At 40.8% G+C, this 15,401-nt stretch overlaps 2 protein-coding genes across 2 annotated transcripts in view; one reads left to right on the top strand and one right to left on the bottom strand.

The window, feature by feature from the left end:
- LCA5L (LCA5L, lebercilin like) overlaps positions 1-9,836 on the top strand; it is a 10,669-nt gene extending 833 nt beyond the window's left edge. The window contains 7 exon segments of the mRNA XM_008635309.2: positions 1,540-2,054; positions 3,048-3,185; positions 4,819-4,912; positions 7,115-7,218; positions 7,493-7,616; positions 9,194-9,702; positions 9,705-9,836. Of these exon segments, the coding sequence (XP_008633531.1) occupies positions 1,540-2,054; positions 3,048-3,185; positions 4,819-4,912; positions 7,115-7,218; positions 7,493-7,616; positions 9,194-9,702; positions 9,705-9,836 (1,616 nt within the window).
- Positions 9,837-10,942: 1,106 nt separating this feature from the next.
- Positions 10,943-15,401, bottom strand: part of WRB (tryptophan rich basic protein) — a 5,634-nt gene continuing 1,175 nt past the window's right edge. The window contains exons 2-5 of the mRNA XM_008635300.2: positions 14,562-14,727; positions 13,896-13,963; positions 12,620-12,734; positions 10,943-11,962 (exon numbers count right to left, since the gene is read on the bottom strand). Of these exons, the coding sequence (XP_008633522.1) occupies positions 11,889-11,962; positions 12,620-12,734; positions 13,896-13,963; positions 14,562-14,685 (381 nt within the window). The 5' untranslated portion in view covers positions 14,686-14,727 and the 3' untranslated portion in view covers positions 10,943-11,888. The remainder of the gene's footprint in view (positions 11,963-12,619; positions 12,735-13,895; positions 13,964-14,561; positions 14,728-15,401) is intronic.

The following is a 15,401-nucleotide window of genomic DNA, read 5'->3' as shown; positions in this document are numbered from 1 at the left end:
GCTGAGCTTCAAAATTTTTTCTTGATTTACCAAAGCTACAAGATGGAAATCAATCAAAAGAACAAGAGAAGAGCCACTGATTGTCTCTGTTATAATCTCTGTTATTATATGCTGCTGTCAAGAAGTTATACTGGCAAGAAACTAGCAGACCAGAAAAAATAATGACATTTTTTAAATCTAGTCAGCAAAAAATCATTGTTGACCTCTACCTGTGGTGGATACTTTATTGTATATATTTGTAGATGGCATACATCATTTGGATAAAGTGTTTATTTTTGCTTGTCCATGACTACTGGAAATTAAATACATTTCACAGTACTTCTGACAGCTTTTGCAGGAAGGTATTTGCCCTTTTCTTTTCCATCCTCTCAGTCCATTCTGGCAAAATAAAATAGTAAAATAATGTAATTTTGTAAATACTTGTGTGGCAATATTTGTGGTCTTATTGTAGTTTTCCTGCAGTGGAATTGTGTTACAGAAAACATTGGATTCAACAGAAATTCTTGGAAAGATCTATCCTTTTATTCTGGTGGTTTTTTCAGTCAGGACCTCACCTGTTTTATCCATAAAATATGAGGTGATCTATAAATTATAATAAATTTTTCAGCAAAATACTTCCTGAAATGCCATGAGAGCTGTAATAAAATTGAATATATGCCTGAAAGAGGGGAACACACTCAGATTTATAGTCTTGACTGTTTTTAAATTCTAATTCTGCTTCAGGAAAAGAAAATTAGAGTAATTCACACAAAATCCTGGCCATAAGGAGAGGGAAATGGAAACAACACACTGAGAAGTAGCCCATGAATATATTTTTTTCAGCTGTTGTTTAGAAACCATGTAGACAACTGCACACCTGTTCTATGCAAAGAGCATTTAAGGTTTAATTAAAAATGTAGTTTAATTCAAAGCTGACTGGAAAGTTGTAGAAAACTGGTTAGAAATCCCAGCTGCAGGGATTTTAACCATGTGCTGTTGGGGTCATGTTGGTTTTTGAATCCTTGCAGATCTGTAGAATACTCTGATGTTTGGGGTTTTCTTACCATGCCCCTATTCAAGGTGTAGATCCTGATGGGTTGAATTTGGTTCCTCAGATTGTGGCTATGTTAGTGAAGTGCATGATTTACAGGGAGAAAACTTAGATTGAAAATTGATTTCCATTGATTTATTTCCATTGGCTGCTAGCTGTGGTCTGCTGCAGCCACAGAAATACACAGAGACATAAAATATTTAATGCAATTATCTGTGAATTATTTGAATCACACAATCCTAGAATGGTTTGGGTTGGAAGGCACCTTAAAGATCTCTTGTTCCAACTCCCTGCTGTGGACAGGGAACCTTGTCCTAGACCAGGCTGCTCAGTGAACATCAGAGTTTTGGGGCATTTTGTAAAGAAACCACAATTATGTCATTGGGTGAGCATTTTAGGAGTAGTTAAGTAGTAGGAGGAGTTTATGTGAGCAGAAGAGGCACACAGGGATTGGCTTGTCTCAAATTATTTCTCTGTATCAATGCCCATTTGCTCTGATCTCAATGCAGGAGGGAAGAAATGGCCGGCTGCAAAAACCTCGTATTTGAACTCCTCATTTTTAACCCTGCAGAGCGGGGTGGTTTACCAGGACAAAAACACCACAGCCCAGCGAATATCATCAGCCAGGCTGCACAAAATCAAAGAGCTGAAGAACGAAGTATTTGACTTGCAAAGAAAAATCGAGGCGTCGAGCTTAGAGAACCAGGCTTTGAAAGATCTCAACCGCCAGCACGCCAAGGCCATAGACAGGTACTGCAACGCAGAGAGCCACTTGCAGGAGCTGCTAGCAGGGCATCGAAACGAGATGAAGGAGCTAAGGGAACTCCTGAAGATGTCTCAGGAGGCCGAGAAAAACACAGCCAGGGAGCTCAAAAAAGTTGAAGCGGAGCTGAGGAAAACTAAAGGTGATTTGAAGACCTTGCTTGTGCTGTCAGAAGACAAAGCTCTTGCAGAGAGAGAGGAACTTGATCACAGGTTGTCAGTCCTTAATGAAACACTGGAAGTAAAGGATGAGAGAATACAGGTAATGCCTGCAAAGAATTGTATTTGTGGAATATAGGGCCATAGAATATCCTAAATCGGGAGGGAGTCACAAGGACCATTGAGCAGGAGAGCTTTTGGCGCAGGAGTAGTGGAAAATTTTTGGCTGCTTATCACATGAATGGTTCTGATATAATCCTGTAACACTGGATGCTGTTTAATCCAGTGCTCTCCCAAGTGTAAGGAAGTTTAAGAGGAGGTAATTCAACTCCTTTTAATAGCTCATGTTTCTTTACTCTCACTGACCCTGGCACAAAAAACACAGGAACACAGTTTTTAATACAAAACTGAAAGAGTCAAATTTCCATGGTCCTCCAGGAATTAATTTCTCATTTCTATGGGGTCCGTTATGCACAGAATTAAATAAAGAGCCAGGAAATCTTAAGAGAAAGTGTAAATATTAAGAGCTGAATGCAGACCCTCTTTTAAAAACCTTCTGTTTCCAGGAGTCCTAATGAGCAGCTGTAAAAAGCACACAGGGTTGGGTGTCCACCCTACAGTTTTAGGATTTAGAATTCCAGTGCATGGCACTGGGTTCTGAAGATAAAGAACCCAATAAATTACCAAATTTTCATTTACTCTAAGCCTCCTTATTCTGCCACAGTTCATAGGTCTCTGTGAATAGAAAGCCTTAATGTTTCTCAAAGACGGTTGTAATTATTAATCCAAAGAAAGGTAATGTATTTTTTGTGATTAAATGAGAAAACCTTTTCCTTTGCTTAGTGAAATTAGGGTTTAAATTATATTTTTCTTATTTTGAAAGCAATTTTTCAGATACTTCATTATAATTTCATGTATTGTTTACAATATATTTATAATATTATTTATAATTAAATGATAGTAACTGTTATTATATATCATTATAAGCTTAAATTTCCTTATATTATCACACTTACATTTTAAATCTGTCAAGAACTGAAATTTTTCAACTGTCACACTGAGTCCATCCATATGGTAAAATCTGTCACTTTTTAAGAGTCTGGAAATGCAGATGAAGCTGAACAACAGCACCTTTAGTCGTCAGCTGGCAAGTGCGAGTAAAAAACTCCTGGAAGCTGGGATGATCACAAAGAACTTGCTAATGGAAATTCACATTGTTCAGCAAAAAATTAAGGTATTCCAGATTTTATCCAGGCTTCTGTCTCTACAAGAAAATTCAAGTATTTAATGTTACCTATTCCTTTTGCTTCTTTTATAGTATTTACTAACGGAATTTGGTTTCCTGCTTGAGTCTGTATCTACTAAAAAAGCCAAAAATGTCCAATTCTGGCATTACTGTAGGGCTTATTTGTTAGAAATAGTTCAATAATGAATTGAAACAGAGATTAATGCCTCAGAAATTGAACCCAAATCCACACCAATGTGCTACCATTTTGCTACTTCTGGGTCAAATAGATTAATCTACTCACTTTAAAGGAGCTCCCTCACAGAAACAAATCAAAATGAGCCAAATATTACAACCTGCAAAACTAGACCTTTGCATGGAAATGTTTCAAGAGTTCGCTCAATTTCCAGTTTTGTTTTTAGACAAATGTTTTTGGGACAAATAGGTCCAGTTCAGCACTTTCTGTAATACTTACTTGTAAATCAAACATACAGGAAAACTAAAAGGAAATGAAACCAAAACTGCCAGGAATGGGATGTCATGTGAGTTGTAATGAATAAAACCAGTACATATTCCAGAAAACCTGGAATCCCTTGTGGCTTTTTCATAATTGTGTCTGTAACACAGTTAAAATACATTTATTTATGCATTTCTGTGTCAAGGTGATCCCATGGGGGAGTTTTCTCTTCCCAAATGGAATCAAATGTCTGTGAAAGACATTAAGGGGAGTTTTCCCAGATATTGTGAAGGGCAGGACAGGCAATTCCTGAGGATTCATGGAGGTTTAGATTTCTGCACAGGGGTGTTATTTATCCCTCTTCCCTGTGTGTCAGGTGCAGAAGTTTCCTTCTGGTACTTGGCAGTGCTATTTCCCTGTCAGAGTCTGATCTCCTCCTGGATGTGCAGAACTGGGAGATGAGAACAATTGTAATCTCAGGCCACTAATATAAAACTGTCCCCAAATGCAAATTATTCTAAAGTAGAGTTCTCACCTTAACACTTCTCTAAAATAGTTCTATTTCATCTTTTTTCCACATAGTTTTCTGTGTTTCCAGGTCTCGGAATTTTCTATTTAGATCCACAAAATCTTCTATTGATTTGCACAAAGAAGACCAGACATGGTTATTAACCTTATTTCTGTGCCAGAACAGAGTTTATCCTTACAAATTCATAGTTTTAGGCACCTGTCTTATTTCAGGCCATTCCACTTCCAGGATAATTTGTAATTTTCCTAAGTAAATGAAGCTCCTCTTTTTTCCCACTGAAAACTGGTGTGGTGAGAGTGTTACTGAGATTTGTCTTCTGTTTTTAAGGAAGATTTCATTAAGGAAAGAGGAATCTTGCTAAATAAATATCAAAATGTGCCTCTGGAGTTTATGTCACCACCAGAGCAACAGGTTGTGGAACAACTGAGCACTTGACAAGGGCACTGAGTAAATGTGTTAAAGAAAAAATCAACAAAAAAAGAGGAAGTAAAGGCAAAAAATATTTAGTCTGGAAAAAATGTAAAAGACAAAGCCACCACGTGGGTCTGGCAAAAGGTGAAATCCCTGATGGGTTTCACCCAGCATGGGAAAATTGAGTTGCTAGGGAGTAATTTTTAATGCATATTGGAAGCTTAATTGTGTCTCTTTCTTCTTAGGAAAAGGATCGGCAACTTTACATAAGGAATATTTATGCAAATCGGATGCCAAAAGCCCTGAGGGACAGAAGTGACTGGATACCTAATGACCAAAGTACATCTGTAATCATCTTCCTTTTGTTTAGTTAAAGGACACTTCCACTCTTTCAGAACGGGGAGGTATATTCCGAATTAAATGCCAAAGTAGTGCTTTTGTATGGGCTGAAAAGGTTTAGGAAGGTTAAAGGCTGGAACGATAGAAAAGAACAATGTAACTTAAGTTCTACCAAGGAAGAAAGAGCTCTTTAGAGTATTTCTTTCACATGGATGCTCAGATAGATATTGGGGAGAAATATCTGTTACATGCAGCCTTGGCTATCCAACATTCCAAGGGCAGCTGCCTGGAGTGGGATTCAGCTGATTAAAGCCAACCAGCCCTATTTGAGATGCCCCAGTCTGCCTCAAGTACGCCCAGAATTTAGGATTGAATGATCTGAACATGGACTTCCCTGGGTAAGGCACCTCTTTAAAACACTGATCAGATATTCCTGCTCCTAAACTGAAGCAGAAATCAGGACTTCCTTCATAGGGGTACCAAAGAGCACTTAGCAAAGTGTCTGCTGGAAATGCTGCTCACAGAATTCCTCAAGTTATGGCAGCAGTACAAAATCTTATCACACTCAGTTGCTTATTTCTTTCCTCTTCATTGCCTTTGCAAACCCATTAACTCTGCCTTAACTGCCATGATCTACAGGGAAAAGATTGGCAATTCAAGGTGGAAAATTAAGAAAAAATCATATTCCCAAGTCAGACTTTTTTTTTTATGAAACTCTGAATTCCTGTTTCAGTTACACCACATAACTACCATTTTTAAAAATTTTACTCACCTATGGCCTTGTACAATATTGCTATTCAATTATGGTACTTAAATCGCTGTTAGTATTTAAATAATTAAATATTCTTCTTTCCTTTAAGCAAGATAAGGGAGCTTAGCTGGAGAGAGACATGATACTTTGTAATGAAAACTTCCAAGCAAAGTTGCTCGATCCTCTGGAATTTTTACAATAAAGGTTTCATTCTCTGCCAGTCAATGGATTTGGAAACCCAGAGCTGGAATTGCTGACAGCTTGTTTTCCTTTTCACTCTTGACTTGAATTTTCCTTTAGCAGATTCCTAAAGAGTTGCTTTTTCAGGTCATTATTTTCTCGTCAACATCCACAAAAATTTTTTTTTAGCCATCAGGAAACAAATCCTGAAATTTGGAGCTGGGTCTTTTAACACTGCTGATAAATGGCTGTAGGGAGGCTTCCTCGGGCGGTCCGAAAGCTCTGCGCCCGTAACCGGAATGGATTTATTGGATGGAGCCCTGAATTCCAGGAGCTCGGGCTGGGAGCGGGGCGCGGGCAGGTGGCGGCGGCTCACCTGGGGGTGCAGCGCCCCCTAGTCCCGATCCCGGGAAACGCCTCGCGGATCCGGCTGGGAAAACTCCTGGAGCAGCTGGGAGAGCCAATTCCCCCCGCAGCATCAGAGCCATTCCAGACTGGTCACCAGCGTCCCTTTCACCGCCCAACTGCGAGCACTGGGATGGCATCATTTTTATGCATTTTATCCTTTGATTTCTGAGCTCAAAACTGGGAATAAGGGCCAATGTGGATGTGGGTAAGATCCCGTTTTTGCTGTTGTGGTTGTAGCAACTTTCTCAGCTGCTGTGTTCATGTCAAAATTATTCCAAAAATACAGTAAAGGGACAATGTACTAATCTTCTCCATCTCATATCCAGCTATTTCTTTAAATGTCTCATTCAGTCACTCCCCTTGGAATCTCTTCCAAAGACCATAGATATTTCAAACAGTGTTAAACATTTCCCATGATGAGCTGGTTTCCATAAAGATCCACGTTTAGGAAACTGAACTCTGAGGCTTCATAGAAGACCTCTCAAATTTACACTAGAATGGAACCAAAAATTGAGCCCATGTGGGCTCTGGAGCATAGACACACCTGTCTGACTGTACATGTTCTGTCTGAACAGGACTTTGTAGTATATTTTTATATATATTTATGCATGTAAGTATGTTTAGGATGTAGTGATGTACAGATAAAAAGGCTCAGAAGTCCAGGTTGCTGTTTCTGTTCCAGTTTCAGCATTTATAGTTTGGGCAGAAAAAATAATTTCTTTTATTCAAGGGCATTAAGATATGCATTAAAAAACGTTTAAATTCTTGGTCACATATTGTCAGTTGTCAGAGATATCTTTTATTTATATCAACAACCTAATTCCAGAAATTACTGTGTTGCTAATGCTTGTCCTATTCAACAGGTCTGAGAGTAGACAGATCAGTACAAGTAGATAAAGAGAGTTTTAGAGAGCTGCTGCTGTCTCAGCACCAGGAAACAGAAAAAAATCCAATCCAGCTAAAAAAGGTGGGAAAGATCTGGATCCAAACCCAATCCCCTGTTTAAACTCTCAGCCAAGGTGTATCTTGTTCCCTAAGTTGCAGGAATATGCCTGGATAGCCTGATCCATCACCTTGGATGAGTGTAATTACAGTACAGAAAAGATGCTGTGACGCAAAATAAGAATGTAACAGCAATAGAAATTCCTAATCTTTTTATAAGTATTGCACTGATTGTGTTCTTTTAAAAGTCACTAAACAAGCATTCCCTCATTATTTTTATCTTTAATGGCCAATTGTAGGAGAAAAAGCCTTCAGAAGATAAGGGTGAAGAAGGTAAAGCAAAGGAAAATGCCCAGTGTAGAAAAGAAAAGAAAGCAACTAAGAAAATACCAGTGCCAGAAACTTCTAACAGGACACACAGAGGTATGTTCAACATTTCTCTCAGAAACTCACCTGATCTTTGCAAATTAACAGAAGTCCTGGTAATTTATGTGGTCTGACAGCCATTAACTGGCACCTGGCTGACAGGAACTGGTTCCAAATGATGTATGAAGTGTCACTGAAGGCACAGAACCATTTGGGATGGAAAATGCAGCTGCTGGTGGTGCTGCACTGACAGCAGAGCTGCTCTGCAGGATGTGACATCTCCATCCTGCTGTTCTTCCCAAAGTACTTCCTGGTCAGGCTGATAGAAATTCAGTGTTCTGTCTGTAACAGGATAATTAAGAGTTGTTAATCCACACTAATCAAACACTGATCTCAAAGGGATATCTGGGAATCTTCATCACAGCTGGTGTGAAGGTGTTTTTCCATGGCTGGGAAAGGAAAAGGACTGCAAGGGCTGGGAAGCATCTCCTCATCACAGTGATCCCTGTAAAGAGATTTTATGTCAATCTCAGCCACTGTGTTCTCATGGAAAATTTACATACAGGGGACTCATCTGTAAACATCTTTATTCTGAAGAAATTCTGTAAAACAGAGGGAAGAAAACCCAGTGCTGTTCACTTATCCAAGTTTTTCTTTCTGGAAATATTCCTGGTTTTTCCATTAAGGCTTGTAGGAAGAGCAAAGGTCTGAGTGCCATCATTCTAAATATGTCACAAGTGGCAGGAGGCCTCCAGGTCACACATTTACTCAGGTGAAACAGGTGATGCCTGGGCACTTCCTGGAGCCTGGAAGCTGGGATGTGTTAACTCCTGAGGTTTGTACTCTTCCTTTTCAGCCTGCGGCCTTTGCAGAGGCCCCCAGATAACCAAACTCATCAATTGTCTTTGAAATGCCCTTTTAAAACTGACAGAAAACACAAGTCTTCAGATGCTCCCTATGAATCTCTGAAAAATCGGTGAAATCTGAGTTTCTCTCATTGATATTAGACTTTTATTGAAGCCTTCCTTGGCTTTTTTAGTTCCTGAAACTTCTTATTTCTCCTCAAAGCTTGGATTACGTCTCATTTTGGGGGTATTCTGTGAGTCTCTGCAGAGCACAGGATCCATTACAAGTCGTCCCCTGCACAGATAAATGGCATTACTGTACACACATTCCTTTTCCTTTGCTGAACAGTGGAGCCCCCTCATTTCCAGGTGAGAGAGTTGCTGTATATTCTGCTCCACACAAGCAACTCTGTTGTGAATTAAGGGAAAGGAAATCACTCATATCTCTAAGTTCCACTTAAAAATCAGAAAATGACGATTAGAGTTCAGATCTCACCTGATTTCTCTGTTGCATTGTACATGACCTTTCTGGCACTGTATTTAGCCATCACTGATTGTAATTGCAGCTAAATTCATTTAATTAAATCAACATCATGAAAAAAGTAAAGAGATTAACCTCGATTCAGTGCAGAATGATCTTGCTTAGATCGTGCCCCACCCTGTTGTATTTATTATAAATAGTATTTGAAGTACCATCAATAATAACTGGAACAGTGAAATAAGGATGTGATACTTGCTCTCTTTAAGGCTTCATAACTCTTCATGTTCTTAAACCCCACAATATTTCAGGGGGCAAACTACTGATGGAAGAACGTGCTTGTTCAGAATTTCTGAAAGAAATGGAAAAAGAGACAGAGTTTCTCAAACAGGAGTTGAAAATTCTGATGAAAACTGAACAAAATCCTGAAAGTGACAGAGTAAAAGAGAACAATCAAGAGGGAGATGCAGTGGAAGAAGTTGAAAAAGAAGAGAAAAAACCAGATGAGCAGCAAAAGAAGAAAGCCAGGAGTGAAGGCGCAATTCCAAAGAAAATCCCTGCTAGGCTGAAAAGTAAATACATCTTCTCAGAAGCCGTTGAGAATTTGCACCAGGGGGTTCACACATCAGGTACCAAATCCAAAGCAGGCAGCCTGTGCAGCCAGAGACAGGCGGGCCAGAGCTGCAGGGACACCGCTGGGTCCAGAGGGAAAATCTCCTTCGGGGCCTATGAACCTTCTTTTGGGCAAATCGCCGTGGCCAGGCAGGACAGCGCCTCTGGAGCGCAGCGCTGCAGCCTCCTGACGCTGGCTGAGAGGAAGAAAGACCCGATGAAGGAGCTCTTTGGGGAGGGCTGTTTGCAAGGAGACAACCCCGCAGGGTCCAGCACCAGAGGGGCGAGGGCAGACACGGGAGGGATGTGGGGGGGGCACAAGGCAAATCCCAAACTCCGTGACGGGGTCGGAGTGGGAAGAGCCCAATGCTCCTCGTTAAAACAACCTCCTGAGAATACACTAATTATTTCTGATAGTTAAGTACATCAATTTACCTTTAGAAAATTTCAACATTAAGACTGTTAAAAAACATTTTATTTTCATTAAATGTTTATTAAACCTTACAAGCGCTGGCAATTGCTTTCCATGATTTTTCCAGAACAACAAAAGAACATTCTGTGCTTGCTGTGTATCCCTGAAAATGTGTTGTATTAAAAATTCTTTAACATTTTTACCTGTTACCAGGTGAAAGTTAGTCCTTGTTTGGTAACTTCCAGGTTTTTGCATTCCCAAAGAGCTGGAATTTGGAAGCTGGGTGGTTGTCAGCCTGCTTTCATAAGGTCCACTGTTGGACAAGGACCAACAATGCCATTAAAGAAAACATTTTTTAGTTCCTTCACTCCCCAAACAGCTTCCAGAATTCACAGATTATAAAAATAATTTGCTCTTACATTGTTTTCACGAGCATTAGAAACCTCTAAAGCCTCATTCTTTCCCACTGTTAGAACTTATCAAAGCAGTTTGCCTGGTAACTTCCCCAGCTGACATCCAGAGATGAATGTGCAAGAGGAAAGTATTGTTTTGGAGAAGTCAGGCATAGCCAGTTCCCAAAAAGCCTCTAAAAATCCTTGTTTAAGGTTATGTAAGCAAGGGGAGGAGGATTGTGTTTTGTTCCTCACAGTAATTAATGAAATACTTGCTAAATTAATGTGAAGTTCAGAAAAATTAGGGGTATTCTGTTAATTTTTAAAGGCAGTAGCACTTGAAAAAAACTGCAAAAATTACACTGCAAAAGCTTTTGAAGAGCATAAAGACATCCAGAGCTGAACTTGCTTGCAGCAACATTTCAAAAGTTTAGAAAAATAAAAAAATAAATTAGTTCAGTTGATTCAAACAGTATTTCCTCATGCACAAACATGGGGGGGGTTGTTCTGGCGTGGATTTTGGTGAGTTTGGAGTTTGGTTTGTCAGTTTGGGTTGGTTTGTTTGTTTGGGGGTTTTGTGGGGTTTTTGTGGGTTTTTTAGAAAAACTGCAGTTAACATTAAAAAAGTGATGAGAAAACCTAAGATGGGTTGAAAAGCTTTATTTCCTTAATAAAATCACAATTATACATCACATTCAATCACAACATTTTTTCCTTGATATTTATTTTTATGTTTGCTAAATGCATCCCCAATACAAAATCCCGATTTTTAAATTAACATTAAAAAAACCAAACAAAAACCATTTAATCCATATACACACACAACACAACATGACCTTTTGAACTGGTTTTTAAAGGCAGTGCCAATTTTGGAGGGTTCCTGGCCCCTTCCTTCCTGCAGGGAGGCAAAGGCCCTGGAACAGCAGAACAGATCATTCCTCTGTGGGAATTCCAGAGTGGGAAGCTAAACCAGCACCACCTCTGCAGGAACAGCACTGTCTTCTGCTTCATTGACAGCAGCCTGTGTTTGGCAGCTGAAGGAGCCTCTTAAGAGATGAAATCCCGATTAAACACATCTATTTTTTTAGCAGAGCCCAAGAATATTCCAATTTTGGGGTAAAAAAATCACAAGGAAACCGTTTTGCCCCAAGCCAACCAAACCACCTCCCTCTGCCCTCTGGCACCACCAGACATGATCCCACCTTGGGGTGAAGCTACGACATTTTACAGCAAAGAAACAGCCAAGCTCCCAAACTGATTCCTAATGCCAGCGCATTTCCAATTTAAAACCACAAATCCAACACTTTTAGATGTTGGTGACAACAAACCATGACAAAACCTTATGGTTCTGCCATGAATAAACCCAAAATGAGGTTCTATAACCAGCAATGCTGTTCTTTCAAAACTGAAAGACAAACTCTGGGAAGAGAAATCAAAAGGAATACTGACTGATATCCAAGTGGAGTAACAGGGATTGTCTCAGACCTTGTCTCATGAAAGACAACTCTCCCCTTTATTTCTTTTTTTAATTAATTTAAAACCGTGATGATGCAAATGCAGTTGAGGACTCTGTGGATTGCTGGGATTCATTCAGCTGAAGGGGTGCAGCATGATAGCTACAACTTTATTGCAGACCACGAGCCAGCAGGTAATCCCCACACCTCCTGGAAAAGAGGGAGAAACCATGATTGAAGTTGTTGGATCAACAACCCTGAGGCACCTGTGCAGCTGAAAACAACCTTGGAAGTGTAAAAAATGAAACTCAGAATTCATGAGGCCAACAGGAACAAAACTCTTTATATACAAAAGGGTCTCTTCAAGAGATGGGAGATAAATCCATGCTGGTCCCAAAAAAATACCCATTTATCTTGAGAAAAGAGTACCAAGTACACAAATGTGAGTGCACCCCACAGCTAAAACCATCTGCTATGGACCCAAGAGAAAACATCTGGCAAGTCACAGAACACTTTGCTTGAACCTAAATTTAGGATTTGAGAGAGGTAAGAAGTAAATTTCCTCTGAAATTGCTATCAGTTGTTTTTTAAGTACACAGCAGTTCATAGCACACCTGTGAAGAAAACTCCCTTTTGGGTGATTTTCTGATTTTCTAATTTAAATCTTCCCCAGGCTCTGTTCAATACAGATAAGGGCAATGATCTGTTTGGGTGGAAATAAAGATGACAAAATTTCATGATCAGTTCAAGAAACCAGAACTGAGCACACAGGGAAGAGCTGCTCAAATATTTGAACTCCCCACTGTGCTCTGGGAGTTGCTGTTAATCCATGGATGCTTTGGGGCTTGGGAATGTCCTTTTCCTTACCTGCCACTCCTGTAGGGAAGGCCACCAGGCGCTCCAGGGGAGCCAACCATTTGCTTGGAAGCACTGTGACTGGCTCAGAGTAGTACTTCCAGATCAGAGAGATCATCAGGGCAGCCTGGAATGGACATTTTTATTAGTTTGGATAATAATACACATCAAAGTACATTCCCAGTGCTATTTGGAAACAGCAAATAATGAGTTCTGATGAAAGGGAATTGGTTTTTTGTTATTTTATCTTCTTCAAAATATTTTTAGATTCAGTATGACCTTAAATTTATACACAATATTAGGAGGTAGCAGTGAGAACTTGTTTTCTTTCAAGACCCTGGTTCCAGCCCAGCAAACACACTCACAGCACCTGTAAAATTCTGATGACTCTTTTCAGCCTAAATTTTTGCCTGCCACAGATGCAACTCACTTTAACAGTCCCCTAAAGAAATCTTCAGGCTGACCACTGCCATCCTTGTTAGCAGAAAATTCTTCGGCAGCAAGTCAGAACTCCACAAGCGTATTTTGTTTTCAAAACCAGATTTATATTTACATGTAGCAGAACTTCCCTGGATTTGGTGTCATTCATTAAAAAAAAACCCCCAGTGATTAAAGTCCAAACTCCTTCCATCCTCCACTACCAGACTTTATCAGCAGCATCTCCCTTCCAGTTCCAGAAACTCCTTCTGTTTGACAAGCTCTGTGTCATTGGAATCTTTGAATGGTTTAGGCTGGAAGGGACTTTAAAGCTCATCCAGTGCCACCTCTTCCATGGGCAGGGACACCTCCCACTGTCCCAGGCTGCTCCAAGCCCCAATGTCCAGCCTGGCCTTGGGCACTGCCAGGGATCCAGGGGCAGCCCCAGCTGCTCTGGGCACCCTGTGCCAGGGCCTGCCCACCCTGCCAGGGAACAATTCCTGCCCAATCTCCCATCCAGCCCTGCCCTCTGGCACTGGGAAGCCATTCCCTGGCTCCTGGCCCTCCATGCCTTGGGAATTGTCTCTCTCCAGCTTTCCTGCAGCTCCTTCAGGCCCTGCAAGGCCACACTGAGCTCAGCCCAAAGCTTCTCCTCTCCAGGCTGAACAATCCCAGCTCTCGCAGCCTTTCCTCCCAGCAGAGCTGCTCCATCCCTCTGCTCATCCTGGTGCCTCCTCTGGCCTCTCTCCAGCAGCTCCATGTCCTCCCTGTGCTGGGGGAGCCCTGAGTCATTGGCCAACAAACCAGGAGAGAACTGAAACACTGCTGAGGATTTGGGTTAAGTTGTATCCATAACAAAACACTTACTTACCTGCAATATGTAAAATACAATATTTATGACCCACTTTATTTTGGCTAATTGGGCAGTTCGTGCTTTCACTGTTAAAGAAAAAAAATACGACTTTCAATTACTTCTAATAGTGAATTAGAATGACATAGAATTAGTAATTTCTTTAATATTTCACTGATGAAGGCCGGACATTACCCTGTTTAAAAATCTCTTTCCAAATGACTTACAGCTATATTAAAAACACCCTTCTGCAACAAACTGCCAGTTCTGTATTCTGTAGTTATGTCGTTTCTTTCTTAAGTTACTCAAAACAGGACTCAGTGATCAGCATCACTCAGAAAGAATAAATAATTACACAGGGAAGCGAAGGAAGGAAGGAAGGAAGGAAGGAAGGAAGGAAGGAAGGAAGGAAGGAAGGAAGGAAGGAAGGAAGGAAGGAAGGCAAGTTTGAACAACGAATGCATGCAACAAAGAGGAAGGAAGGAAGGAAGGAAGGAAGGAAGGAAGGAAGGAAGGAAGGAAGGAAGGAAGGAAGGAAGGAAGGAAGGAAGGAAGGAATTCGGAAGGAAGGAAGGAAGGCAAGTTTGAAAGACAAATACTTAAAACAGAAACCACTCTTGACAGAATGTTTTTCAGAACCAGAAAATGCTTTTCCTTTTGGAAAAGGGAGCAGACATGGAACTGTACCATGGGTTTTGAGTTTGTCAGTCATTTTGTTAATCTTCCTTTCCAGCCGGGCGTATCTGGCAAACTCATCCATCATACTGATGGTGGCAAGCTCCTGCTTCATGGTCTGGATCTCAGCTCTCATCTGGGATTCCTGCTCTGCATCCTTCTGTAGCAGTCTGGATATCTAAGAAGTGAAGAAATCTATCAGTTATTGATCCAGAATTCCACTGCTTTGCTTTAATGCATATAAAGTGTGATCTCAAAAGCCTCCCATAAAAAAGACCCTTTCAGTGAGACGCAGGAAATCCTTGGGTAACAAGGGAACAAGTGACAAGATGAGAGGAAACAGCCTCAAGCTGGACTCAATGATCGTGAAGGTTTTTTCCAACCTAAATGATTCCCATTTCCAGCTCCAGCAGCCAAGTATTCCAATGTCTTCTCCCTTTCTTTTACTTTCCTAATTTCTTTTCTTGAGGCACCACCAGCTTGGCGGTTCATGAACTCTGTTTGCCATAGGAATGAAGACACAAAGGACACAAAATCTTTTTCTTGCTGTTCCTTAGCAAATCTTTCCAGCTTTCCTAAGACACAAGTAATTTGTTCCCCACAGGTTCTGTTCTCAGGCCTGCAGTCAGTGAGAGCGTTAACACCACCCTCAGTCTCAAACCACAGCAGAAAGCTGAGCACAGATTTTCACAGAATCATGGAATTTCCTGAGCTGGAAGGGATCCACAAGGATCATCAAATTCCACCTCCTGTCCCTGCACAGACCCCCCAACAATCCCAGCCTGGGCATCCCTGGCAGCGCTGCCCAAACGCTCCTGGAGCTCTGGCAGCCTGGGGCCGGGCCCACTCCCT

Source organism: Corvus brachyrhynchos, unplaced genomic scaffold (genome assembly GCF_000691975.1).
Source record: "Corvus brachyrhynchos isolate BGI_N302 unplaced genomic scaffold, ASM69197v1 scaffold434, whole genome shotgun sequence".
NCBI lineage: Eukaryota > Metazoa > Chordata > Aves > Passeriformes > Corvidae > Corvus > Corvus brachyrhynchos.
The sequence above is the reverse complement of the archived record's forward strand: the minus strand, read 5'-3'. Positions and strand labels throughout refer to the sequence as shown.